The sequence below is a fragment of the Taudactylus pleione genome, unplaced genomic scaffold, assembly GCF_031769625.1.
Source record: "Taudactylus pleione unplaced genomic scaffold, aTauple2 ptg000609l, whole genome shotgun sequence".
Taxonomy (NCBI): domain Eukaryota; kingdom Metazoa; phylum Chordata; class Amphibia; order Anura; family Myobatrachidae; genus Taudactylus; species Taudactylus pleione.
Window position 1 is genome coordinate 7,647,510 of NW_028285011.1, and position 26,985 is coordinate 7,674,494.

General features: G+C 42.7%; 1 protein-coding gene across 1 annotated transcript in view; it reads left to right on the top strand.

Annotated features, from left to right (window-relative positions):
• The window catches only part of TMEM255B (transmembrane protein 255B), a 101,971-nt gene that overhangs the window by 53,195 nt on the left and 21,791 nt on the right, over positions 1-26,985 (top strand). The window contains exon 5 of the mRNA XM_088454055.1: positions 19,362-19,442. Within this exon, the coding sequence (XP_088310181.1) occupies positions 19,362-19,442 (81 nt within the window). The remainder of the gene's footprint in view (positions 1-19,361; positions 19,443-26,985) is intronic.

The following is a 26,985-nucleotide window of genomic DNA, read 5'->3' on the forward strand; positions in this document are numbered from 1 at the left end:
AACAAAACTTTGGACCTCTAAAGGGGCCTATCCATTAGGTGACCTGAAGGACTGAACAACTAGTGTTCTGCCCTTCAGGTCACCTAGGTGCGGTGCCCGCACTGAACAACGTTCCCTGAACGTCATTCAGTGCAGGAGACCGTCCTCCTATCTGTTAACATGCAGAACCTGACGATCGTCGTCAGGTTGACCAGCATGTTCAACAGACAGTCGGCAAGGACCGAGCATGCACGCGCATCGGTGGTCCTTGCCGGCTATCCATTAGACGACTTTCTGAACGATGCAACCAAAACCTCCTGGTTTTGGTCAGATAGTTCAAAAAGTCATCTAGTGGATAGGCCCCTTAACAACTATAAGAGTCCAGCAACTCTCTCCTTATTGCTGCAGAGGTAAGTATTTCTTCACACAGCGTGTAGGTAGGCCATGCCCTTTGGTGAATGCAAGGTTGGACTGTTACACTGTAATCAGAGGACCAGTTCAGTGGAGAGGAACACCAATTTTATACATTGCAAATAAATAATAACCTATAGGGTGTAATTCAATTAAAAATGATGCCCATGATTTGCCAGATACAGGCCTTTTCCCTGGCAACAAACATCATAGATTTTCCATTGCAGGCTATAGAGGTGTGTAGGAAAATCTACTCTTTCCCTTTACCGTAGTTGTCAGCAATGTGTGCGTTCGCTCCACATATATAGCCATCTACCTCTGAGAACTTTTTGCCCCGATTATCTAGGTGTACCTGTAGCTCCAAAGCTACCTCTCATACAGTATTTCTATTATTAAGTATGGCTTTCTCAGGTTACTATGCCATTGCTACTCTAGATTAGTCATTGAAATGATAAAGTCTGAAAAAAAAAGAAAGAAAAGTTTATATGTTAAATAAATTTCATCATCAGGTAACTGTTCTTAGTAAATAAATGATGGTTCATTGTGCAATTGTAATACTAAGATTGTAAGAAATTCATGTTTGTCAGGTGCTGTTATGTAATGAATAATTAAATAATATGCACTGAAAAGAGTAATGCTGCATACACACGTAAAGATTTTCTGTCCAACCATCCAACTAGTTGATTGGTTGGAATGAAAATCTGGTAAAGTATGGGAGTAACTGATGATCAGCAATTTGCTCCTAAATGCCAGAAAACAGATGAAAATGGTCGTCAGACAAGTTTGTTAAATGTTTGATCTAAACAATTTGTTCAAACGACAGTTTTTGTCAATTTTCCGACATTTGGGAGCAAATTGCTGATTGTCATTTGCTTTCATACCTTACCAGATTTTCATTCCAACCAACTAGTTGGATGGTTGGACAGAAAATCTTTACGTGTGTACCCAGCTTTAGTTATTGATTACATGCATAACAGTGAGAATGGGAAGGCCGCAGCCAACAGAGGTGCTCTGTGCTCCCTTATTTTGGAGCTAGGTGTTCTAGACTGAGACTGTAATGTCAGCTTCTGATTGCAGTAAGCACAGCGTTGCAGAAAACAGAAACAATATGTACTATGTGGACAGTTTCTTAGGTACACTGTGAACTAATTTAGTAAACACAGAGCAGATGTCACTTAACAGTTTTATTTATCTGACTATGATGATAACAGCGAGGTTGTCCCACAGGATGGAGGTATCTAGTTGGAAAGTTTTTTCATATGGTAAAATAGTCCATAAAGGGGATTGGCAGTTACATTTAATAGTTCCAGACTCAGTGCCAAGATTCTGTTGTGCAAAATCCAAAGCAAAGGAAATTTGTAGCTCACAGTTATTAGAAGAAATGATAACACCTAGAGGTGAATGAAGAGTTTATACTAGTCCACAGGGTACACTGAACAAATTTTGTTCCACAATATTAATTGAAGAGTTTATAATCCAGAGCTGCCAGTCCTAATATGCACCAGGCAATGTTGTAATACAGAGAAGAATATAACATAGTTCAAAATGGCTCTCTCACACTGGTCTATTTATTTTAGGGAGTAAACTTTTTCAACATAAAATAAGGCTGCTCCTTATTTATCAAGCTTCTCTTCCAGTGAACATTATCACTGGGTATCGCCAGTGATAGCCGTCATCGGCTTCTTCCTGTAAAACTCTCCTATGCCTTTTTTCATATTGGGATTTTATTTGGTATGTTTACTTATTTTACGGAAAATGGAACTGGACGCTCTAGTGTGAGTTTCCATTTCTAGTACACGTGCTTGTGCAGATGGACCCAAGACTCTTACTACTGCCAGCCAGTATCTATCACCTCTCTCAGCAGTTTCACTCAGCTGTCTCAGTAGTACCACTGAGCTACTCCAGTGATAATTTATTGTTAAATAGTAGTGATAACTGATTTTCTATTGCTGTTATATGTATTGATAGAAAATCTATGTGATCACCAATTCATAATAAATAGGGACCTCAATATTCATATGTTGGAGGAGCTTACAGACAGTTTACCAAAACACCTCCAGACTGTCTCCTGTTTGATAAAGGCAGATTATCTCTTATGGCAGAGGTTCCCAAATGCGGTCCTCAAGGCTCCCCAACAGTACAGGTTTTAGAGAGATCCATGGTTGAGCAAAGGTGGTCAAATCAAATTGACTAAAGTACTAATAAGTCACCTGTGCTCAACCATGGATAGCTCTAAAACCTGAACTGTTGGGGAGCCTCGAGTACCACGTTTGGGAACCTCGGCCTTATGGCATAGGTGTACAGGGTGTGCACTCGCACACCTCTTTAGCAGCTCAAACTCAACCTTAAGGGTGTTTTCCTCGCAATTCAGCCAGCTCCAGAGAAGAGGCAGTCTCTATTTGAATTCAAAATAGTTGAGGTGAAACAACTCTATCTGGATAGAGCAGTTTTACACCAGCCATCTTTGATTCAAAACAAGGCTGCCTCTTCCCTGGGAGTTGGCTGAGATATGGAAAGGAGACAGTTTTGGCCAGGTGAGTAGTCTTTGTCATTGTCTGGGGGGAGGGAGGATAGGTATTCTATGGGGCAAGGCAGAGGTCTATATCTCGTGGGTAGAGGGTGCTCCTCAGTCTATGTCCCATGGAGGGAGAGGGGCGGACGCACACCCCTTGCCCAGCACCTGTGCACGTCTCTTCCACATGGGTCTGTATTTGCCCTATTTTAAGAATTCCCAGGAGCAATCCAGGACACATTAAAAACATGGCATGTGTCTTACTGGGCTAATTTAATCAGTGAAATAATAAAAATCATTATGGCCCCCACTAGGCATCAACTGGCAGGTGATGACCACAGCAGACGTCTGCCACAGGTCACCCTGTTAGGCGGGCAAGAGAAAATTTGTAGAACAAGGAGGAACACCTGGGAAAATAATGGGAATATCAAATTTACTATGCACCGGGTTTGAAATCCTGGTGGTTTTGCAGCGGTTTACCTGTAGGATTACATCCTGCAGATTTGCTAATATCAATCCTGTAGAGAAATCACACTTTACAACAGAGTAGAACATTGAATGACTATTGATGTTTTCCCATTATAAGAATAGAAATGCCACTTTCACTAACCCGTCGCAATTTCACTCAAACAAATGACCTTTCTCTGGCAGGCGAGTTAGAAGAAAGCACTGCACAGATATCGCAGATAAAAATGTTAAAATAGATTTAATTATTTTAAAAAAGTTTGTTTTTTTTAAAAAAATGGCGTGGGGATCCCCTGCAAGGTGAGAACTAGCCCTGTTTTTTTTCTAACCTAGTCTGGTAGTGAAAAATAAGGGGGAAATTGGCATGGAGGTCCCCACTATTTGTCACTACCAGCACTACGCTGAAACAGCCAGGGCTAGTGACAATAGCAGGAGGACATTCAGCGTGGGGTTCCCCTGCCATAATGGCAACCAACCCTAGACTGGTCAGGATAGGGCTGGAATTTCTAGGGAATTGGGGCTCTCCCCAAAAAATGTGAACCCCCTTACCTAAGGACAACCTGCAGCCCAGGGCTCTACTCCATACCCTTGGTGCAGAGCATATGGAGGTGATTAATAATTATTATTGATAAGATGTACTATAGTTGCACTTATCTTCTCTTTACATTGATATATCACCCCCTAAGTGCCTGGAATCCTGTTAGTCTTTATTCAGCTCATTGAGCCTAATATCCAGTGTATACTCAATTTATATTTATGTCTAGAAAAATGGTTTTCATCTCCGACTCCTTGTGTTTTATGTGCATGTTACTCCAGTTGTGCTTCAAGCCTCGTGGCTCATTCCGTCCACATATGCTTCAGCCATTTTTTCCTGACGGTTATATCTGATAATTACACAAAGGAATGCATCTTGCGTACCAGTATAGCCGAGAAGTCAAAGTGTCTTATATTTTTGTTTGTGTATTTCTACTAAAAAGCAGTTGTCACGATCCAATGCAAATGTTCCTCTGTGGAGGACGGTAAGCCGGGGGGTTCGGGTGACCTGGGAAGTGACTGGACTAGGTCTCCTAGTTGCGGCCGAACACAGGTTTGGCTAGACCTGCCCAGAGGCGCGGAGTCTAACTCACTTGGTGGTTTTCTCCAGTGACCCCTCCAATTGGGATTTTGTTTTCCGCTGCACCAAGTGAGCAGGTCGCGGCCCTCTGGACAGGTACCTGGGAATGGCAGAAGACCAGAAACTATATTTAACGAAACAAATGCTAGAGCACAGGAGGTAAACTGGATGCTTAGATATTGAAACACTGTTTAGGGATCCTAATCACAGGCTAGCAAAGGAATACTGGAAAGTGTACTGAGAATCACTAAGAAATCCAAGTGCTGATTGCACAGAAAAACAGAGGCATATATTGGGAATTGCTAGATATGTTTAGAGCTGATTTGCAGAGACAAGACACAGAGCAAAGAACACCAACATGCACTGGAAAGCTATAAATGTAGGTGTTGACTGCACAAACAAGACACAGAGAGAAGTGGACACAGGCACATGTAGTAATCCCAGTCGCAGGCTAGCTTGGAAACACAGGAAAATGTACAGGAACTGCAACAGATTCTGGAGCTGATAAACACAGTAAAACACAGAGGGAAGGCAGGAATAAACTGGGGAAGCTAGTAATGCTGGTACTGGACAAAGGCAATTACTAGGAGAGTGCTGGAGGTCCAGCTGTGAGCTAATTAGTACTAGCAGGTAATCTGACACCTCAGTGACACAGGGTAATAGCCACAGGAAAGCTGCAATAGAATTAGCAGCACATATACAAAGACACACAGGGAAGGGACATGAAACACTGAAGTACTGTGAGAAAGCTAAAGTCTCAGAGTAAGGGTTAGCATGGAAGCTAATACAGGAAACTGGAAAACTGTGAGCAGGCTGAAGCAACACGCTGAAGGATTTAGCACAGAGCAACAGTGGAAGTAACACAGGCACTTGGAATAACGAAGTTGAACAGCAGCTTCCTGAAGTTCTGGGGGCGGATTTATACCCAGGGGTAGCAGATTATTGGAGCACAGCGTCAGCTGACTGAGATCATGCTACCATTGGTTAGGAGGACTGTCACATGAGAGGAACTGTCATGGCGGCACCCATGATGGGAACTCCGATCCCCAAAACACAAAGCCGACCATGGAAGTCCGCAAAAGCACCTAAGGTAGAATACTCAGCATCTCACCCCTCACTGCACCAGGCATCTGACCACCAGGAAGTCAGGGGAAGCCGGCACGGAGGTAAGAAATAGCTGATCCTAGGCTGAACCCTGACAGCAGTCATGTATGGTGAGAGACATCACAATCCTCCATAGCCCAACTGGAGGATATTACTGTCTATCAATCTTTGCCTGTCAAAATCTATTAATCTACCTGGTGAAACAGTAATCATATCTCACTGAGCCTAGTCATTTTATTGGGCGGGTTTGCCAGCGGTTTTACAGCAAATTTCAAAACCGCCGCTTTATAAATTCGTGAGTTTCTATTCTATTCTTTCCATGGTCTAAAACATTGATGGTTCTCAGATATTCAGTTCTATTCTACTATATTCTAAAGTGTGCTTTCTCTCCGGTTTTAGCCTTAGTAAATCGGCGGGTTGCAAAACTAACTGACAGGATTTAGAACCTGCTGCTTAGTAAATTTAGCCCCTGGTTGTGGAACTGGCTAGGAAGAGTGATAAGTAGGAGAAAGTGAGTGGGCCAAGACTCAGGATCCAAAGACTTTTGGCAAATGATTGTAGGTATTTGTGACAATGTTTTATTGGGGGGAAGGAAAGCATAAAAATGGTTCTCATTATTTAAGCATACAGTATACATATCATTTGAGAAACATATAAGGATTATGGTAGACTGTTGTGGTATAATGGTGAAGCATTGGAGACATTTGATAATGTCTATAAGCATTGGAGGCAATCAGTAGTCTGGAAGTACCTTACTTCATATCAGAGTCAGAGAATAAACATCATTGCTGCCTGTGTTTATTTACTATGACTGTAGCCTGGGAGACTTATATTACCACCGGGGAATGTTGGTTTTATGGATATGTGAATATGTTCTGTATATACAATTTTGTGTGTATTATTAATAATTTTGAAAGTTTACAAGATAATTCACTATCGGTTGCTTCTGTATCCTTTTTCCCTTGTTTCTATGAGTTTATATGCATAAAAGAACATGCTGGCACTGATGCAATGACTATTATGGGTGTAGACTTAACGTATCCTGTGTAAATTCGGACTGCGTATGCTTATAAGCAAATGCGGGATTGCAGAGCCACATGCAGCTTCCACATTTGCAACCTTACGACCAGAGAGGAAGAACTGGCAGGAGGAAGGGAGGGGGTTATGATCAGGACCGGCCCTAGCCCAATTTTTTTGATAAGCGAGTATATTTTTTGGCGCCCCCAGGCATATTGTTGCGCGTGTCCAAACAAATTAAGGGGCCGTGGTCTCATGGAAAAAGCCATAACCATGACACACACCCCTTTCTCATCACTCTGGGAACAGTGCTTTCCATTCCATATGCACCTTAATGCAATCCCCCCAGTAGTGCCCCTTATACAGTACCGCCAGTATGCAATGCCCCCTAGTAGTGGTCCCTCTTATGCAGGCCCCCAGTAGTGGTCACCCTTATGCAGACCCCCAGTAGTAATCCCCCCTATGCAGTGCCCCTTATACAGTGCCCCCAGTAGTTGTCCCCCTGTGCAGTACCCCTTGTCCCCCAGGAGTGGTCCCCCTTTATGCAGTCTTCCAGTAGTAGTCCCCACTATGCATTGCCCCCTGTAGTGGAGAGGTCCCCCTTATGCAGAACTCCAGTAGCGCCCCCAATAGTGATCCCCCTATGCAGTGCCCCTTATACAGTGCCCCCAGTATTGTTCCCCCTGTGCAGTGCCCCTTGTGCCCCCAGTAGTAAGCCCCTTATATAGTGCCCCCAGTAGTAGTCCCCGTATGCAGTGTCCCCAGTAGTGGTACCCCCTATGTAGTGCAGCTTATATAGTGCTCCCAGTAGTAGTCCCCCCATGCCGTGCCCCCAATAGTGGTACCCCTTTTACAGTGCCCTTTAAACAGTGGCCCCATTTGTAGTTCCCCCCCCGTATGCAGTACCCCCAGAATTGCCCTTTATATAGTGTCCCCAGCAGTGGTCCCCCGATGCAGTGTGCCCCAGTGGTAGTCCCCCCCTTGTAGTGCCCCTAGTAGTAGTATCCCCTTTTAGTGCTCTTAGTAGTAGTCCCCCCATTGTAGTGCCCCTAGTAATAGTCCCACCCACCCCTGTAGACACACACGTATTTAAATAAATCCCACTTACCTGAATCCCCGCTCTGGCTCCTGCTCCCGCCACCGCCATCCACTCCTCCGTCCGTCCTCCCTCCAGGCAAAAGCTTCTCCTCCATGTCCCGGTCTTGCAGGCTGCTCCATGTCTTTCTCCCCTGTGTCACTGAATGCCAGACGTGGTTGCAATGATTTCACGCGGTGTGCCGCACAGCCATTCTGGGTGACAGTGGGAGGGTCTTAGGGACAGTGGGAGGCGGTGGTCATCATGGCGCCCACCGACAGCGTTCAGGGCGCGGCTGCAGCACTGGCGGCGGTGGTGGTGGCAGGCAGCGCAGCGGCATATAGTATAATAAGTCACTGACTTATTGTGATGCCGGCTTCACCCTTACAGCTTGGCGCCGTACGCGACTGCGTACCTGGCGTAACGGGCCGGCCGGTCCTGTTTATGATTGGTGCTTTCTTTGTTGTTCGGGTCCTGGAAGGCTCACTCAGTTTTATACAAGTTCGCAGAATACAATGATGTTTCTCCTATACTTTAAGGACTCTGGAGCCAGACTTATGCTCATAAAGTGCTATTCCTCCATATCAATCACACTAAAATAGATGGTTGAACCTGCGCCCTCTATGCAGCAGCTAGTTAATTCAAAAGTAAGATGGGCGCACCCTAAATTGCTCACTGATACATACATTGAAAAAACAATAATGTGAAAAAAACAGCACTTAATAAAGCAAGCTTCAGTAGATTACTGCTTTAAATCCAGACTCCTTGATTTTGAAACAATGTATCTCTGTAGTAAACACACTGAATCATTCTGTCTCGAAAAAACATCAAGGTATCTTCTTCAAATGGGTAGGAAACAACAATATATAAAAACAGCAACACTTACATAAGCATTCTGTCCCACATTCATATCAAGGTTTCTTTGATCTTGTTTGTTGTTATCTCAGTCAGAGCGAGACCCAAAGGTAGGGAAAAGGTAATTTATTCACACAATATTCCATAAAAAAACAAAAGGCTGTATAGAGAATGAATACATAAAAAAGTAAAAGTCCTGGAACTACCAGAGGTGTTGAAATTTGTGCAGAGACTGCAATTCAAACAAAACTTGCGCCGTGAAGCTGCAGTCCTCAAAGGCAGCAAGGAAAGGTCCGAGTAAGTTGAAACTAATACACAGGCAATTTACTTGTCAGCACGCAACAGTGCAAACCTTCCGGGTCTTCCGTCTCAGATCCTGGAACACAGGATAGCTTCAATGCATTTCAAGGTGCCTTCCCCTCTTTGTCAAGAAGTCTCCATATCAGTGTCTGTTCTGTCAGTTATGCACAGAGGGCCTGATTCAGAGCCGCTCGCTAACTGCAAGCACATGCTCTGAATCAGGGCGGGGAGTTTTTTATTTTTTCCTGTCCACCCACAGCTAGTGCGAGCTGGCAGGAGATGGTCGCAATTATCGCGACCATCGGCATTGCGAGGAGACCCTAAGGTAGGGTCTCAGCACTCACAATGCCGAGTGGACTTCCGGCTCTAATAGACCCATTTCAGTATGGCTTCTGTCCTCTCCACTCCACTGAAACTGCCCTGGTGAAAGTCCACAAATGACCTCCTTGCTGCCAAGTCTAAGGGCCATTATTCTCTGCTCATTCTTCTCAACCTCTCTGCTGCTTTTGACACAGTAGACCACCCCCATCTTCCTGCAAATCCTTCACTCACTTGATCTACATGACACTGCCCTCTCCTGGCTGTCCTCCTACCTTTCTGACCGCTGTTTCTTGGTCTACTATCATGACTCGACCCCCCCCCCTTACACTAACAGTTTGTGTCCCCCAATGTTCTGTTCTTGGACCTCTCCTATTCTCCCTCTAGACATCTTCTTTAGGTGAGTTCATCAACTCATTTGGCCTCCAATATCATCTCTATGCTGATGATACTCAGATCTACCTCTCCTCCCCTGACGTCTATCCTCACACGTATCTCCAGTTGTCCCTCTGCTATCTCTTCCTGGATATCCCATCAATTTCTTAAACTTAACTTGTCTAAGATTGAATTGATCGTCTTCCCACCCTCATGCATAAGCTAACTTCTCACAATTTCATTATCTATTGACAGCACAACCATCTCCCCCAAGTGTACTGTCTTGGAGTTATCCTTGTCGCCTTCCTTTCCTTCATATTATATATTCAACACCTCTCCCAGTCCTGCCATTTCCACCTAAAAAATATTTCCAGGATCAGACCTTCTCACCCTGTATGCTACTAAGACCCTCCTCCACTCACTGGTCACCTCCAGATTGGACTACTGTAACATCCTCCTATCTGGCCTAACTGACTCCCATCTCTTTCTGCTCCAATCTATCTGCAATGCTGCTTCCTGGCTCATCTCCCTCTCCAAACGTTCTACATCTGCCTTAACACTCCCAAAAGTCCTACACTGACTCCCCTTCCCCTTCAGAACTTCCCCTTCTCCCTGCCTCTGGAATTCTCCACCACTCTACAAAATGGGCTCTCAAGGTCCACTTCTTCATCAAAGCCATCCATCTCTCATCCTAACCCTCTGTCCCATGTTCACTGTCTACCCCATGTGTGTCACCCCTGTCTGTCTGTCCCTATCCTTTAGAATACAAGCTATCACTAGCAGGGCCCTCTTCCTCTATGTGCTTTTCCTTCCCTTACTTACACTATCTACTCCATACTTCTTACAGCAGCACCTAATCCTTGACTTCTGTCACCCTGATACTTATTTTAGCGTTATGACTGCTTGTGCAGCAATGTTTATGTACCATGTACTTGTCCTGCATTGTCTTGTACTGTAAGTCGCTCTTCTGCTGACCTGTTTATGTACTTTGTTAGGCGCTCCAGTACCCTTGTGGCGCCATATAAATAAAGGATGATAATAATAATAATAATAATAATAATAATAATAATAATATCCTTATATATTCAAGAGAAAGGGATAAATTAACACCTAAAAAATTTTGAATATTGGATAAAAATAACATCATTAATAAAAGTGTGCATGGAAATGTGCAGCATTTATCTCATGAAAATGTATGTAAATTAGTGATATTTATCTTATTGGCAGAACTAACAATGCTGAAAATCAAAATTATTAGCACATAACTCGCCCAGACAGGAGAACGGCTAACCGAGCTACACACCAAAGGGCAAATGCAGAGTGTGCGGAGGATATTTTGCGTATTTTCACACTTGCACACTCCAGAGCTGAGTGTACACAAAGATAGGCGATAAAAAATCAAAGCAGCTCACTTTTCCACGTATAGCTGAATGGGCTTGAAACCGGGCATTCGTACATAGGCAAAGTTCAGAGATTGTGTGTTTATAGCATTGTGGGCTATGCAGAGTGGTCTGTATGTATAAATAATATGCCTATTTTCAGATGGAGTTTTTGCACCAAGGATAGGACTGGTGCAAGTGCCTAGTAATGATAATGGCGAAATAAATGTCAAGAGAAAACATTATTTATAACCAAAATACAGTTTTATTTTATTTTTATGGAAGAAATATAGTTTACGTATTTGTCGGTTGCAAATGTAGACAATACACTTTCATTTAAAATTATATTTGTGCATTTCATGTACCCCCACCATGATTTTATATATGCAATAATTCACATTGTAAGAAGTCATACAACATGGTATGCTAAAAAGTTAAACAAGCACAATATCATATCTCCCAACTGTCCCGCATTCAGCGGGACAGTCCCATTTTTTGGGACTGTCCCGCAGTCCCATACACTGGCCGCAGTGTCCCATGGTGGGAGGGAAGTAGGGGGGAACCTGCACCACTACTCTGCATAGCAGAGCAGCGGGTAAGCAGAGTGAGAATAGATGCCATGCGCACAGCATCTATTCACAGTGCGGGGAGGAAGCCAGTGGGCAGCCCAGCATCTCGGAGATGCTGGGCATGGCCATTAGTGATGTAAACGGGAGAGTGTCCATAGGCCATGCCCCCTTTATGGGCATGCCACGCCCCTTTATATTTCTAAACCAAAACAGCATTTTCCTCATGTCATCTGTTTTAAAGCTGGGTACACACTGTGATGTCGTTCAATTTGGCCTCTGTGAGAGAGTAATGGCAATTAAATTGCTGCACGTGCGCAGTGCAACTTATACGCATGCGCAATGGCTAACAATCGCTCAATCTGGGTGATTTATCAGCATTGTGTCCACATCTGAATCCGGCCCAATGTGCAAATAGTTGAGATGTGGCTTGACACTAATGACCATGGCCAGAATAAACATTTGGCAATGCTGACAAATAGCAGGCGATGACCTGATGGGCTGGCTCGACCCCTTGGAGACCTGGCCGAGCAGCTCCACCTCCTGAACACCCCTGTGACTCCTATCCAGGGCTGTAGAGAGCCTGGTCAGGCTTGGGTAATGGCAAGGAGGTATGGCCTAATAAAAAACAAACAAAACAGTATATGCAGCAGTGCTTGCACCCCACAGGATGGCACCATTGCACCCCTCAGCCAGGGGTAGAACCAGAGAGTGAGGCACAATCAGTGCGATCGCTGCCCCCTCTTATCAGCTGCAGACAGCAGCCTCCCTGTACTCACTGTGCTGCTGCCACTGACAGGATTAGGAAGGGGGCGAGGGGCTGACCCAGGCCCCTCCAGCAAGCCCAAGGCCCAGGTAATCAGTACCCGCTACCACCCCTTCCTCTCGGCACTGCTGCTCTTGTCACGCCCCTGTGCTGTGTGGCCATGGCCCCTTAATCTACCAGAGTCTGTTAAATCTGCCTCAGGTGTAGGGTATTTTATATAATCTCATGCTATAAGCAGGTATGTAATAGAAATCCATAATTACCTTTATTGTGTTTAATTGAAAACAAGAAGTATTTGTTCCTGGCAAAACATCTCGCAATTAAAGTGAAATACTACTTAGTGCTGTGATTTCGTGCACATTTTCCAGTTACTGCAAATGCATGGTTAGTAACAGTACCCTACTATAGATAGACGATGAGGAAGATTTTGACTATGTATATATAAATTATGTGTATATACAGTAGATAAATCAGTGGATGGAATTAGCATGTTTTTATTCATTTTATTTTATCACAGAGACATATATACATATATTCAAAAGTTTATCAAAGCTATAGAAGTCACAGGCCATGCACCTGTTTTACATTCCTTCTACAGCTGGCATTCCAGTGGTATATGACGGTATAATATAAGTTTCAACAAGAAACATTTAATTTATTGTGACATGGTGGCTAGTTGCAGCGGCGGATACTTAAGTATCAGATCAATTTATTATTGCTCTGGTGTGGGGACACCTGCTCCGAAAGGCAGCTGTCCCAGCGATCAGTAACACTGCTACAGAAGTAGCTGTATTACTTACCTTTCCAGAGCCGGCCAACCGCGCATCTGTCACCTGAGGTCACGCATGCGCACAGTCAAAGGTCGTAATGAGCGGAGACGGCAAGGGATCCACTCTGATCCTATCTTTGCAACCCCAGAGCGGGGCTCCGGGAATCAGGGCCCCAAATAATGAATGGGCCTATTACATAAAACATGTAGAAACTAGCGTTTCCACATGTGTAACGGATCCATTATGGATGAATAGGCCCCATGGTATAGGCCTCAAAGCTGATTAATTACTATGGACAACTTCTCCACTCTTTACACTACTTGATACATCTCCCCCTTATTATTAATAAATTAGAGGAATAATAACACAGGCATGTATGATGATGAAAACATGCTATTGGAGTGATTCCTAGTTTTAGTGAAATCTTGGAGGAGCACAATCAGCTCATTTGGGAGGATAAGTAGGAGAGAAGTGTGCATAATTATTTTCTATATGATATATGAAAACTCATCTGTCATACACAGAAGCAACATGTCCAGATATCTAATTATAACTAGATTATCATTTCCAATCTGTTTTACCTACTAATGTTTAATGCACATTACAGTGGAGATTGGCAACTTATTGTAACCGTTTTTTTAGGTCAATAATATATGTGTGTAACAAATTTGAAGTGCTTATGTGCAAGGATGTGAATGGAGCTCCCAAAGCGTTTCATCCGATCAGGACTTCATTCTTCTTGATGAAGTCCTGATCAGATGAAACGCGTTGGTAGCTCTATTTTCTTGCCTCAAATTATTTTGCATTCTGATCCAGATAAGCACTTACTTTTTAACTATTTATTCCTATTTATTATTTATACTTTTAGAAATGGTCTATATTTTATCCTTAAATTATTGTGTCCTATAATAATTTATTGATATTGCACTAAATATTGCACTTTTTGTACACATATATAAATGGAAATATTTTTTAGTGGACAGTTGTTAGACTTTTAGCAATAAATTGTTTATATTTTATCCTCAAATAATTGTGTCCCATAATAATTTATTGATATAGCCCTAAAATTTTACACCGTTAGTACACCATATATATGCATATATATCAAATTTCTTGGTTTATTTTAGGGATGTGCAGGCTCGGATAGGTTCGAGTTTGCACGTGGAGTTCGGATTTTTCCCTCCAAAAAAACGGAACTCAGAACGAGGCAAAACGTCATCTTACATGGACGAACATCATCATTCCTGGACAAAAGACCAGGAATGATGATGTTCGTCCATGTAAGATGACGTTTTGCCTCGTTCTGAGTTCCGTTTTTTTGGAGGGAAAAATCCGAACTCCACGTGCAAACTCGAACCTATCCGAGCCTGCACATCCCTAGTTTATTTAAAACACACTGGTCGCTATTATTGATTAGACTAGTTGCACATTATAAAAAAAAGTGTGTGTATATATATATATATACACACATACATATTATATATATATATATATATATATATATATATATATATATGAATGCCTTGAAAAATAGAAGTTTATTTTTAACAAAATGCAAAGTGAATGAACAGGAGAGAAATTTAAATCAAATCAATATTTGGTGCGACCACCCTTTGCCTTCAAAACAGCATTAATTCTTCTAGGTACACTTGCACACAGTTTTTGAAGGAACTCGGCAGGGAGGTTGTTCCAAACATCTTGGAGAACTAACCACAGATCTTCTGTGGATGTAAGCTTGCTCAAATTCTTCTGTCTCTTCATGTACCAGAGAGGCTCGATGATGTTGAGATCAGGGCTCTGTGGGGGCCATATCATCACTTCCAGGACTCCTTGTTTTTCTTTACACTGAAGATAGTTCTTAATTACATTGGCTGTATGTTTGGGGTTGTTGTCCTGCTGCAGATTAAAGTTTGAGCCAATCAGATGCCTCCCTGATGGTATTGCATGATGGATAAGTATCTGCCTGTATTTCTCAGCATTGAGGACACCATTAATCATGACCAAATCCCCATCTCCATTTGCTGAAATGCAGCCCCAAACTTGCAAGGAACCGCCACCATGTTTCACTGTTGCCTGCAGACACTCATTATTGTACCGCTCTCCAGCCCTTAAGCAAACAAACTGCCTTCTGTAAAAGCAAAATATTTCACGTTTTGACTCCTCAGTCCAGAGCACCTGCTGCCATGTTTCTGCATCCCAGTTGATATGTTTTTATGCATAGTTGAATTGCTTGGCCTTGTTTCCATGTCGAAGGTATGGCTTTTTGGCCGCAATTCTTCCATGAAGACCACTTCTGGCCAGACTTTTCTGAACAGTAGATGGATATACCCGGGTCCCACTGGTTTCTGCCAGTTCTGAGCTGCTGGACATCTTCCAATTTCGAGGGGAAGCATGATGTGTCTTTCATCTGATGCACTAAGTTTCCTTGGCCGACCACTGCGTCTATGGTCCCCAACGTGCCCGTTTCTTTGTGCTTCTTCAAAAGAGTTTGAACAGCACATCTTGAAATCCCAGTCTGCTTTGAAAGATTTGCCTGGGAGAGACCTTATTGATGCAGTATAACTACCTTGTGTCTTGTTGCTATGCTCAGTCTTACCATGGTGTATGACCTGTGATATGATACTGTCTTTCACAACCTCACCTTTGTAGCAGAGTTTGACTGTTCCTTACCCACTTTTAAGCCTCCTACACAGCTGTTTCTGGTTCAGTTAATGACTGTTTCTCAACCTACATATGAAAATTATGATCATTATCACCTGTTTGGTATGATTGGTTAATCATACACCTGTATATAATCCAACAAAATCCCTGACTTTGTGCAAGTGTACCTAGAAGAATTGATGCAGTTTTGAAGGCGAAGGGTGGTCACACCAAATATTGATTTGATTTCGATATATCTTCTGTTCATTCACTTTGCATTTTGTTAATTGATAAGAATAAACTATTAACACATTTTTTGCACACCTGCCTAAAATTTTTGCACAGTACTGTGTATGTATATATATATATATATATATATAATTATTTTTTTTACAGAAGTAACATTATTTTATTCTATTCAATTACTTTAAATATATAATGCTTAGTTTTTTTGATAGGTGGCTTCAGCAGTGCCCTCAAGATCCTCACGCCCTAGGCAGCTGCCTAATGGTAGCTCTGGCCCTGATCCACATGTTACACCTTCATTTACATTTATGCAGTTGGTAGTATTAACCTTTGAAAATTTAACAGGGCACCACAAAATGTAGGCTGGTTATTCTTAGGGCCCAATTCAGACCCACTCGCTAGGCTGTGTTCGCACGTAGCTGCCAATGTTTCGCAATGTGTGCATGCATATGCATCGCAGTGCACGTGTGCAAACTAGTCCATGCAATCGGGAAGCGTTCACTCACTGCGCATAGCCAGCTCACTAGAATGAGTGATATGACAATCCGTTTATGGGAGGTGACAGGGGATGGTCGATGAAAACGGAGGTGTGTTGGTGCGACCGCAGGCTTGTCTGAGCGTCTTAACGCCGTTTCAGAGGCGTGCATAATTAAGACGCAGCATCATAGTACACGTCACATGGTTGAATTACACACTGAAGCACTCGCAGTGCTTGTGGTAGGGTATGGTCAGCCACAAGTGCTGCGTTCGCTTCCGATGGTACTCGATATTACCGATTGTTGCTTACACTTCCAGGAGATGATGTCGGAAAGTGGGCGTCTTAAGACAGGCTGGTGGGCATCTAAATACACACTGCGATCGCATGCCAAGACATATTATGCCTTGCCGTGCGATCACGGGATTTGCATACTTTCGCTGCGTGCAAACGCATCTAATGAGCGGGTCTGAATCGGACCCTTAGAACAAACCTGTAAGCCAGCACACAAAGTAGGTTACACATTCATAAAGATGAACTTGATTCCAGCTATTTCAGTGTTACTAACTTTCAGCAGTATATTGTATCATCCACTTGGTTTCCTTGGCTGTGGAGAAGGTCACAGCAAGCGGTGTGATAAATTGATAGCATTAATCTACCTGTCTGCGTTGTTAGCTAGCTGGACATTTGTGTGATTGCTTTGTTGGATTATAGGAATTTATATAGTTCACTGTTCATTACATGTACTGTAAAGGGTAGCACAGACGGTGTAATGGTTAGCATTACTGCCTCACAGCACTGAGGTCCTGGGTTTGATTCCCACACTGCGCCCTTACTGTGTGGAGTTAGTATATTCTCCCTGTGTTTGTGTGGGTTTCCTCTTGGTACTCCGGTTTCCTCCCACACTCCAAAAATATACTGTTAGACTAATTGGCTCCCAACAAAATTAACCCTCGTGTGTGAGCATGTGATAGGGAATGTAGAGTGTAAGCTCCACTGGGGCAGGGACTGATGTGAATGGCCAAAAATTCTCTGTAAAAGCGCTGCGGAATATGTGTGCGCTATATAAATAACTGGTAATAAATAAATAATAATAAAATAAAGTTACGAGATCACTGTTAAATTAAGTTTCCTAGTTTTGGAGTTAGGATTCACGGTTTTAAACTAGAAATACTGATTTCCATTTCCCTGCAGTTATTTCAACTTTTGTTTAAAAAAATAAATAAAAATACCTGTTCAGGAGAAGGGAAAAATAAAAATGGGGCTAATTAGTTTTTATGAAATTTCATTAAGAATAATTAAAAAGAACCCAGGGCTCATTTATACAGCAAAAATGGGTTAGTATACATGAAAATGAATTTGTTCTTTATATTTTAGTTATAATTTATACTTTCTGAACATCTATACTTTCTTTACATGGCAAATGATAAATGTGCCAATGATTGCCCTTTTCCCTCCTAAGTAGGTACAAGTGAATGATCATCCAGTGTGTATGTACAATATCATTAATGATGCTCGCTCCCGCGGATCGTTAATGTCTTCCATCGCCTGAAGTTACAGGATAATCTGACGATATCATCAGTTCAGGGGATGTGGCAGAGTGACGTCACTGAACAATATCGTTAACGATATTGTTCAGTGTGTATGCCCAATGTTGTTTGCCAGGGAGAGTCCAGGCAAACAAGGCCAAACACTTAACGATAAGCTCTATGAGCGATATCGTTAAGTGTGTATTTGCCTTAAGAATACCTCAGTACTATTACTCAGTACTATTTTTCAGCAGAAACACTGTTCCCGAACCTCTCATTAATTATGACATAATGAGGAACGGCAGTGGCAAACGCAGGATTTCTAGAGAGGGGTTTCCAAATGCTTGATTTTAGAGCAAGTGTGGCCAGTCCATGAAGAGGGCAGAATTAGCATTTTTCAAGGTTTAAATATTTTACATACAAAGTGTATTGTGTGTCATAATTCCAGCATATACAGGACCAGCGATCACAGTGAGCCATTATATGCGGCAGTAGGGCCATCCTGCCTGAGCTGAAGGTATTTATTTCGGATGTGGGCACCATTCCAGAGCATTGGAGCAAGTCCGGGAGTCTGGGGGAGCAGCAGAAGAACCTAGCACTGCCCTGGACAATTATGTACATATTGGTCTCGTTATGCACTGGATAGTGTATTATTATACAGTATTAATAATTAACCCTATTGATGGTCTATAGCAGTGCACCCCTAACAGTGCATGTTTTCCACATCTCCTAGTTGGTGCAAAGGTATATTTATTACTGGCTAACACACTTTGAAAGATCCACAGGTGGTGCTAATCATTTCATTTGTGATACTGAGAAGAACATGCAGCACTAGTAAAATTCATATTATAGTACTATTTCTATTGTGGTCATGGTGTGTGCTGGGGAGGGGGGTTTCCAGGCAGACGGAAACCCCCCCTGCGTTTGCCTATGAACGGCGTTCCTGTACCTGTATGTATTTTCCGTAAATAAATTTTAGAACTGTTATTGCTCTGTTGAAAAATGAGTCTGGTAAACCCACGTTTTGGCAACCATCTATGAATTAGTTAGGGCTTACCAGATATTAACTCGTTTGCAACGGGAACGCTTTGAGAATTTACCATCTACTTATTTCCCTCCCTTCAATGAATTACAGTGTATCAAAAAAACAAAAAGTTCTTCCTTCAGCCTAACACTAACCTCTCCCTGGGGTCCCTGAAACTAACCTCCCCAAATGGCTGATTGTCCTTTGCTCCCATACATTACCAGATTTTGATTCCAACCAACCAACCAACCAGTTGGATGAAAGTTGTACTAGTTTATGGTCAGCTTAACAATTTGCATATTGTATTAAAAAAAAGAAAATCAGAAAGGAGGTCTGTAATGTGGCAAAACTGCACTTTGGTAAATCTCCCCCTCCCTAGGTGTCTGGTCTTTATATCCCATAAGATCTGATATTTAATATATATTTTTTTTTTTCCTTAAGGAACCAAGACCTCTGCATACCGGCAGATGTAAATTTTATGCAAGTGGATCAGGGCTTGCTTATGACACACAACAGACAGAAGTAAGTTTACATAAACAAAATGGTTCTACTGAAACAATAATAGCAACTAAACAAGGGTGAAATGTTGCTGTGTATCATACTATATTATTATTAATTTTTTATTATTATTAACAGAAAAGTTGTGACTGAGATAAGAATAAAATCTAATAGCAATAATCTGTAGAGAAACTTATAGCCCTTTTACACCAGAACTAAAACCCGGGTTATTACAGGGTTAACCCTGGTTGCTCTTTGGTGTAAAAGGGGCCAGGGTTAGATTCCCGGGTCGAGTGACCCAGCAATCCAACCCAGGTTACTTGCAGGGCTTTACACGGGAACAACCAGTGAAACCCTGCAGTGTAAACGGGAACCCTGGGTCATTCGACTCGTGTCCAGTTTACAGCATGGGGACGTCTGGGTTTCTCGGCGCTTGGAGATGATGTAATCTTCAAGCGCCGGGAGAAGTGTTCTACTGCACAAGTGTGCAGTGTGAACTGTGCCGATCCGGGAATAATCCGGATCGGCACCGCAGTAAAAAAGTTCTGTCCTGTGTCTGACCCGTTTTGAAACTTGTTGTTCAACATGTTGGATTTTCCCGATTTGAAGATCGCAATCAAAAAATTATTGTGATTGTCTAATCGGGGACATTTAATGTAAAAATTCAGCGATCCTGCGACGGATCGCAGAACATCGATGGTGGGCGGTCGGCGTTTCCACCCGGAAACGCCAGCATTTCCCATCGCATTGCTTCATCGCGACAATCCGTGAAATTTCTGTGAAATTTCCTACATTAGGCTGTTAGCACATAGCAGCAGTTCATAAAATTATGCAGAAACTGCAGTTTCTACATCATTTTCTGGAAAAAAAAATGCTTGATAAATAGAACCTACGTTTTATGCCCGTCAAAAAGTTTGAGACCAACTGGTCTGGGTCTGTTTAACCAATCTCTTAGCATACCACTGCGGTCATGCACATGTAACAAATATGTATGAATTTGTAAACTGTTTATCGAATGGCTGTAGTTAGTACTTCACTAAAAACTGCTTGTGCCACAATTCCTAGGAGTAAATTTACTAAGAATCGAGAATGGTCAAGTTTAGTTTTTTTTAATCTCGATTTGCATCGCCGAATCTCGGGTGATTTTCCCGTTTTTCATCTCGCAAATTTACTAAGAAGTGAGTTTAGCTGAAAGGGAGTTAGCCGATGGTGAAGCAGATCGAGATATCTCCCCCAAGTTGCAAGTGAAGATGAGATTACTCACCCGAGAGTGCAGTGTTTTCTCTCTGCAAATCTCTCCTGAGCTAGCAGCCTCCATATCAGTGAGATATGTGCTGGCTGCTTGTGTGTTAAGACCTGTAAAAAAATAGGTTAAATATTATTAAAAATAATGACATAGTAGATATAAACAAGCTAAACAAACACTAGACAGTCATCTTCTGTCCCAAGCAAAAAAAGACGTTCTTTTTTCTAAACAAAATTTTTTTAGATGGGGAACAAGGCTGGAAAGTTGTTAGCCTGAATGTCTAAGCCAGCACATAAAAGAACATATATAACTTCAATAAGAAATTCCTCCACAAATTGCAAAAACTAATGAAGAAATAGTTAAATTATTCGAAAACTATTATTCAACCTTATACAAATATCGGCCACTTGATTCTGATGCTCATTGTCACATGTTGCTAGAGGCTGCATTGCCTAGTCTATCCCTGGACCAAAAAGAGATACTTAATAAGGGCATTTCCATAGATGAAATATTATTTACTATTTCAAATTTGCATCTAGGCAAATCCCCTGGTCCGGATGGCTTATCCACTGAATACTACAAACTATTAAAACAACAAATAGCACCAGCTCTGGTTGAGCTGTTTAATGATCTGATCACCCGTAAAACTTGGTTTCCACATTTTACAGATACAAATACTATACTAATTCCCAAACCGCAAAAAGATCCTACCTCTATGGATTCATACAGACCAATAAGTCTGTTGAATACGGACAGTCGGACACAAACATTTTTGCTAAGATTATGGCAAATCGTCTACAATCGATTCTTCCTGATTTATTAACTCCCCATCAGCTGGGATTTGTGAAAGGCCGGCATTCTGTTCGAGGAATAAGAGCAGCCATAGCAGCAATTACAGAATCATCAAAAGTACACACTAACAACAGTATACTATTGAGCCTTGACACAATGAAAGCATTTGATTCAGTTCTATGGCCACACCTTTTTAATATACTCCAAGAAAGAGAATTTGGGCCCTCATTCAGAGCCGCTTGTTAGCGGCAGTACGCTCGTTCCGAGCGATGTTCGCACATCTGCGCATGCGTACGGTTTTTAGTACGCATGCGCGAACCAGTCAGTGCGGCCGAAAATAGTTTGTACGCTATATAGCGAGTGCCTGCTATTTTGAGTGACAGAATGAGGCGTATGTGGGTGGTAACAGGGGAAGGTGCTTGAAAACGGGGGAGTGGAATTCGAACGCAGGCGTGCTTAAAGGTCAAAACGGGCGTTTTAAGGGTGTGCATAATTAACCAAGCAGCGTCATTGACCACGTCACTTGGTTTTTTTAAACTCAGAACTGCTCGCAAAATAGCGGTTGAAAAAACCAACCACAAGAATAGCGAGCAGTTCATACGCTGTACGATGTACTCGATTAATCTAATAAATAGCGGACATGACGTATGGTGCGAGCGGCCAGGGGGCGTTTTTATCAAATAAACGAGCGTATGTTTTGCTCGCTCGTTCAGACTTAGAGGTGTGAACAGACTGCAATGTGCGAACGGATCATTTGAATAGCCACCCCTTGTTTTTGAACGAACGACCGCAAATAGCGAATGGCTCTGAATGAGGGCCTTGGTCCTATGTTTATAGGTATGGTAAAATACATATACACCTCACCATCCACAACATTAATAATAAATGGCCATCGCAGCAGCTCTATAGAACTATTTAGAGGAACCAGACAGGGCTGCCCCCTTTCCCCTCTCTTATTCAATTTAGTGATAGACACTTTGTTTCGCATATTGGATAAGTGCGTGGAGTTTAGAGGAAATCGTATTGGATCCCGGGAAATCAAAATGACGGCATTTGCCGATGATGTATTATTATATTTGGCTGATCCATCTATTTCTTTAAACCCTGTTGTCCAAATATTACATCAATTTGAGAAATTGGCAGGATTCGCAGTAAGGCCCTGATTCAGAGCCGGACGTTCTGACCAGAGCGCTCGCTCTGAATCAGGGCCCACCTCCATAAATATGGAGCGTCCTCCTGGATGCTCGTATAGCTGTGGGTCACCACCCACAGCATATACGAGCGTGCAGGAAGATGGTCATGATGGTCTTGACCATCGCGACCATCGCCACTGTGTGCAGAAGCCTGCGGTTGAGTTTCTCAACCGCAAGGCCAGGAGTGATTTTGGCTCTATCAGAGCCCAAATCACTCCCACTGACATCACTAGTGATGTCAGTGGGGCCGGCTTCTGACGGTAGGCGTTCCCTTGGGAACGTCTCCGTCTGGGAGGCACGCCCGCGGCACGCCCACCAAAGGGGGCGTGCTGTCAATCAACATCGACAGCACGCCCCCTTTGATCAGACACTACGAGCGAAGGAAAGTCCTTCGCTCGTCGCGTCTCGCGCATGCGCCCGACGGAGCTCCCTCCGTCGTGCGCATGCGCAGTGCACACCATCGACCCACTTGCGAGCGGACAGCCGCTCGTGAGTTGGTCCGAATCAGGCCCTAAATGTGGAAAAACCAGTTGCATTGTGCCTTGGCTCAGGACCTATGCAACCGCTAATAATGGGACATACTCCTTTACATCAAACAAAAGATCATTTTAAATATTTAGGGGTATGTTTACCCCGATGTATTAACAATCTTTATACTTTAAACTATACACAAATTATAAAAAAGATATCGGAGGAACTGGAGGGTTGGAGAAATATCCCCCTATCATATTTAGGTAGACTGCATTTAATTAAAATGGTATCTTTTCCAAGACTCCTTTATTTTCTTCAAGCTCTCCCTCTATTCTTAACTGTCAGAGACCTGCAAGATATTAATAAGATGTTCAGACGATTTATTTGGAATGGAAAAAGACCAAAAATCAGTTTACTTAGACTGCAACAAACTAGAAATAATAGGGGAATGGGATTCCCAGACATAAAACAATATAACTGGGCAGCCATGTGCAGGTACTTATCCGAGTGGTTCCACGATTGTGATATTTATACAAACACCTCAATAGAAAGAGAATTCTTACCTAACAAAATCCTTATTGCCTTTTTACATCTACACGATCAAAAAATACCTCCAGATTTAAGGAAAAACCCATTATTATGGAATACAAGAAGGCTTTGGCATATGATTAGACATAGGGCCAAGTTAAATCCTTATAACACGCTACTTCTTCCACTTTTGCATAACCCAAATTTTCAAGAAGGGCATGCTGCATACCCATTTACATTATGGAAGGTTGGAGGGATTAATAACATAGGCTGCTTGGTCAATAAAGACACAAAACAACTATTATCGTTTTCAGAAGCAGTAGATAAATATCCGACTATAGCAGGTCATCCCATAGCATTTCTTCAAACAAAACACTATATTAACTCGGTGAGTAGTAATTTTACAGATAATGATTGGGAAAATCTGGTAGATACACTTTTTATGCGTGATCCTATTATTAGGAAAGCTATTTCACATTACTACATAGCCTTAACAAATAGTATAGAGCATTCTGCTTCAACTACAGGTATGGTAAAGTGGCTGTCTCATTTCCCTTCATTAACCATCAATGACTTGTTGAAGGCACTTGAAACTTCCCGTAAATTATTTCCATCAGCCATGTATGTGGAGATGTTTTTAAATGTGTTTCATCAATGTATTTGTCCCCAAAGAGAAGCTTTAAAATGGGCTGTTCAACCTCACATACTTGTTATAGATGTGGAGAAGAGAACGCAAATTTATTTCACTGCTTCTGGCTTTGCCCATTGGTCAGAATTTTCTGGCTTCAAATAAAGCAATATACAGAAACCAAATTAATAAATTATTTACCTTTGACGGCAGAGTGGGCGGTGCTGGGCATTCTACCACCAAACATTAAGATAAGTAGGGGAGGGAAGAGGCTATTAATGGCTATAAGTGCGGCAGGCCGCAAAACTATTCTACAAGAATGGATATCAACACTCACTCCATCCATATCATTATTCAAATCTAAAACAGAGACATTTTTTAGTGTATGGGAAAGCTACATATCTACGCTATCCATTGATATGCGACGTCAAATTCACCAAAGTTTGCATACCACTTCATGGTATTTAATGCAGATGGTCGATAATGATCCTCCTATCATTCTAGATACATCCCATGACTAGATGGGTGGTCGGGGGGGAAGGGAGAGAGATCTTTTTCTTTCTTTTCTTTTATTTTAATTTAATTTAATTTGTTATATATTATTTATATCAATGTCAATGTATATGTTGAATGTAAATGCAGAGGAAGTTATATTATAACAATGAAACTTATGAGGTTACCTCAATTTATGGAAATATACATCTGTATTTTTCTACAGCTCGATTCATTGTTATTGTATTATATTTTCTGTATGTGGAAAATCTGTTATGCATGACGCTTCATTAAATAAAAATAACTAAAAAAAATAAATAATGACATAGGGTCCCCCCCTAAAGCTTAACCAGCCCCGGACTTACCAGTCAATCCTGGTACCCAAGATTACGGGGAACAAAACGAGTAGGGTTCCACCGTAATTTAGGTACCAGCACCAGGCTGCAGAGCCAGTCCTGGTTTTAATTATAGGGGAAAAAAAAATAGCGTAGGGGTCCTCCTATAATTAAAACCAGCACCGAACCCTTTCTAGCGGGGGGCTGATGCCACAGCCAGGGGAGCCTTTTCACTGGGCCCCCCAGCAGCATCAGTCCTGACCGCTAGTCAGCCTAGGCCACGGATCCCTGGGGAGTTGGGGACCCCCCAATAAAGGGGTACCCCTCTCCAGGGCACCCCTGACCTAGGCTGATAGCCTGGGGCTATCCTCACCACCATGGGCGGTGGGTGACAGGTTGATAGTGTGTGTTGTGTAAAAAATAGAAGTATCAACATTGTCTTTACAGTCGAACTGCGAGTCCCAGCAAGCCTCCCCCACATGCTGGTACTTGGAGAACCACAAGTACCAGCATGCAGAACATTAAGGACCCACTGGTACCTGTAGTTCACCTGTAAAGAAATGTGTAAAAAAAACACACACCGTGAAAGTACAGTTTTATTTCATACATACACACACACACCTACATTACCAGGAGTAGTCCCCTTGTCCAAAGTAGTCATCCAAGGTCTTCAGAATACAAAAAAACAAAAATACAGACCCACGCAACAGATACCCACCAGGATGGTTGATATCTCCCGAATAAAACGCTCAGATGTGGCTTCTGCCTTTATAGAGCCGTATCTGAGGGTTCACTGGCTGAGAAAGGTGAGCCCCCGTCCCTCTCAGCAAATGATCGGCTTCTCCATTGAAGTCAATGGTGGGAACCGCAGGTACTAAAGTTTATTCTGCGGCTCCCACCATTGACTTCAAAGGAGGAGCCGTTCATGTGCGACCATCCTGGTTGGTATTTGTTGCGTGGGTCTGTATTTTCATTTTTTTGCATTCTGAAGACCTTGGATGACTACTTTGACAAGGGGACCACTCCTGGTAATGTAGGTGTGTGTGTGTGTGTGTGTATTTATGAAATAAAACTGTACTTTCACGGTGTGTGTGTTTTTTTTACACATTTCTTTACAGGTGAACTTCAGGTACCTGCGGGCCCTTAAAGAAATGCGGGGACTCACCTCTCTCAGCCAGTGAACCCTCAGATACGGCTCTATAAAGGCAGAAGCCGCGCCTGAGCGTTTCATTTGGGAGATATCAACCATCCTGGTTGGTATCTGTTGCGTGGATCGTGATTTCTGTTTTTTTGTTTTAAGAAGACCTTGGATGCCTACTTTTTACAAGGGGACCACTCCTGGTAATCTAGGTATGTGTGCATGTGTGTGTTTGTAATAAAACTGTACTTTCACGGTGTGTGTGTTTTGTGTTTTTTTAAGACATTTCTACAGGTACCAGTGGGCCCTTAATTTCCCACATGCTGGTACTTGTGGTTCTCCAAGTACCAGCATGTGGGGGAGGCTTGCTGGGACCTGCAGTTCGACTGTAAAAACAATGTTGATACTTCTATTTTTTACACACCACACACTATCAACTTGTCACCCACTGCCTAGGGGTGGTGGGGATAGCCCGGGCTATCAGCCTAGGCCAGGGGTGCCCTGGGGTGCCCTGGAGAGGGGGACAACTTTATTGGGGGGTCCCCAAATCTCCAGCCTAGCGGTCAGGACTGATGCTGCAGCTGTGGGGCCAAGTGAAAGGGCTCCCCTGGCTGTGGCATCAGCCCCCCGCTAGAAAGCGTCTGGTGCTGGTTTTAATTATAGGGGGACCCCTACACAAATGTTTTCCCCCTATAATTAAAACCAGGACTGGCCCTGCAGCCTGGTGCTGGTAGCTAAATTACG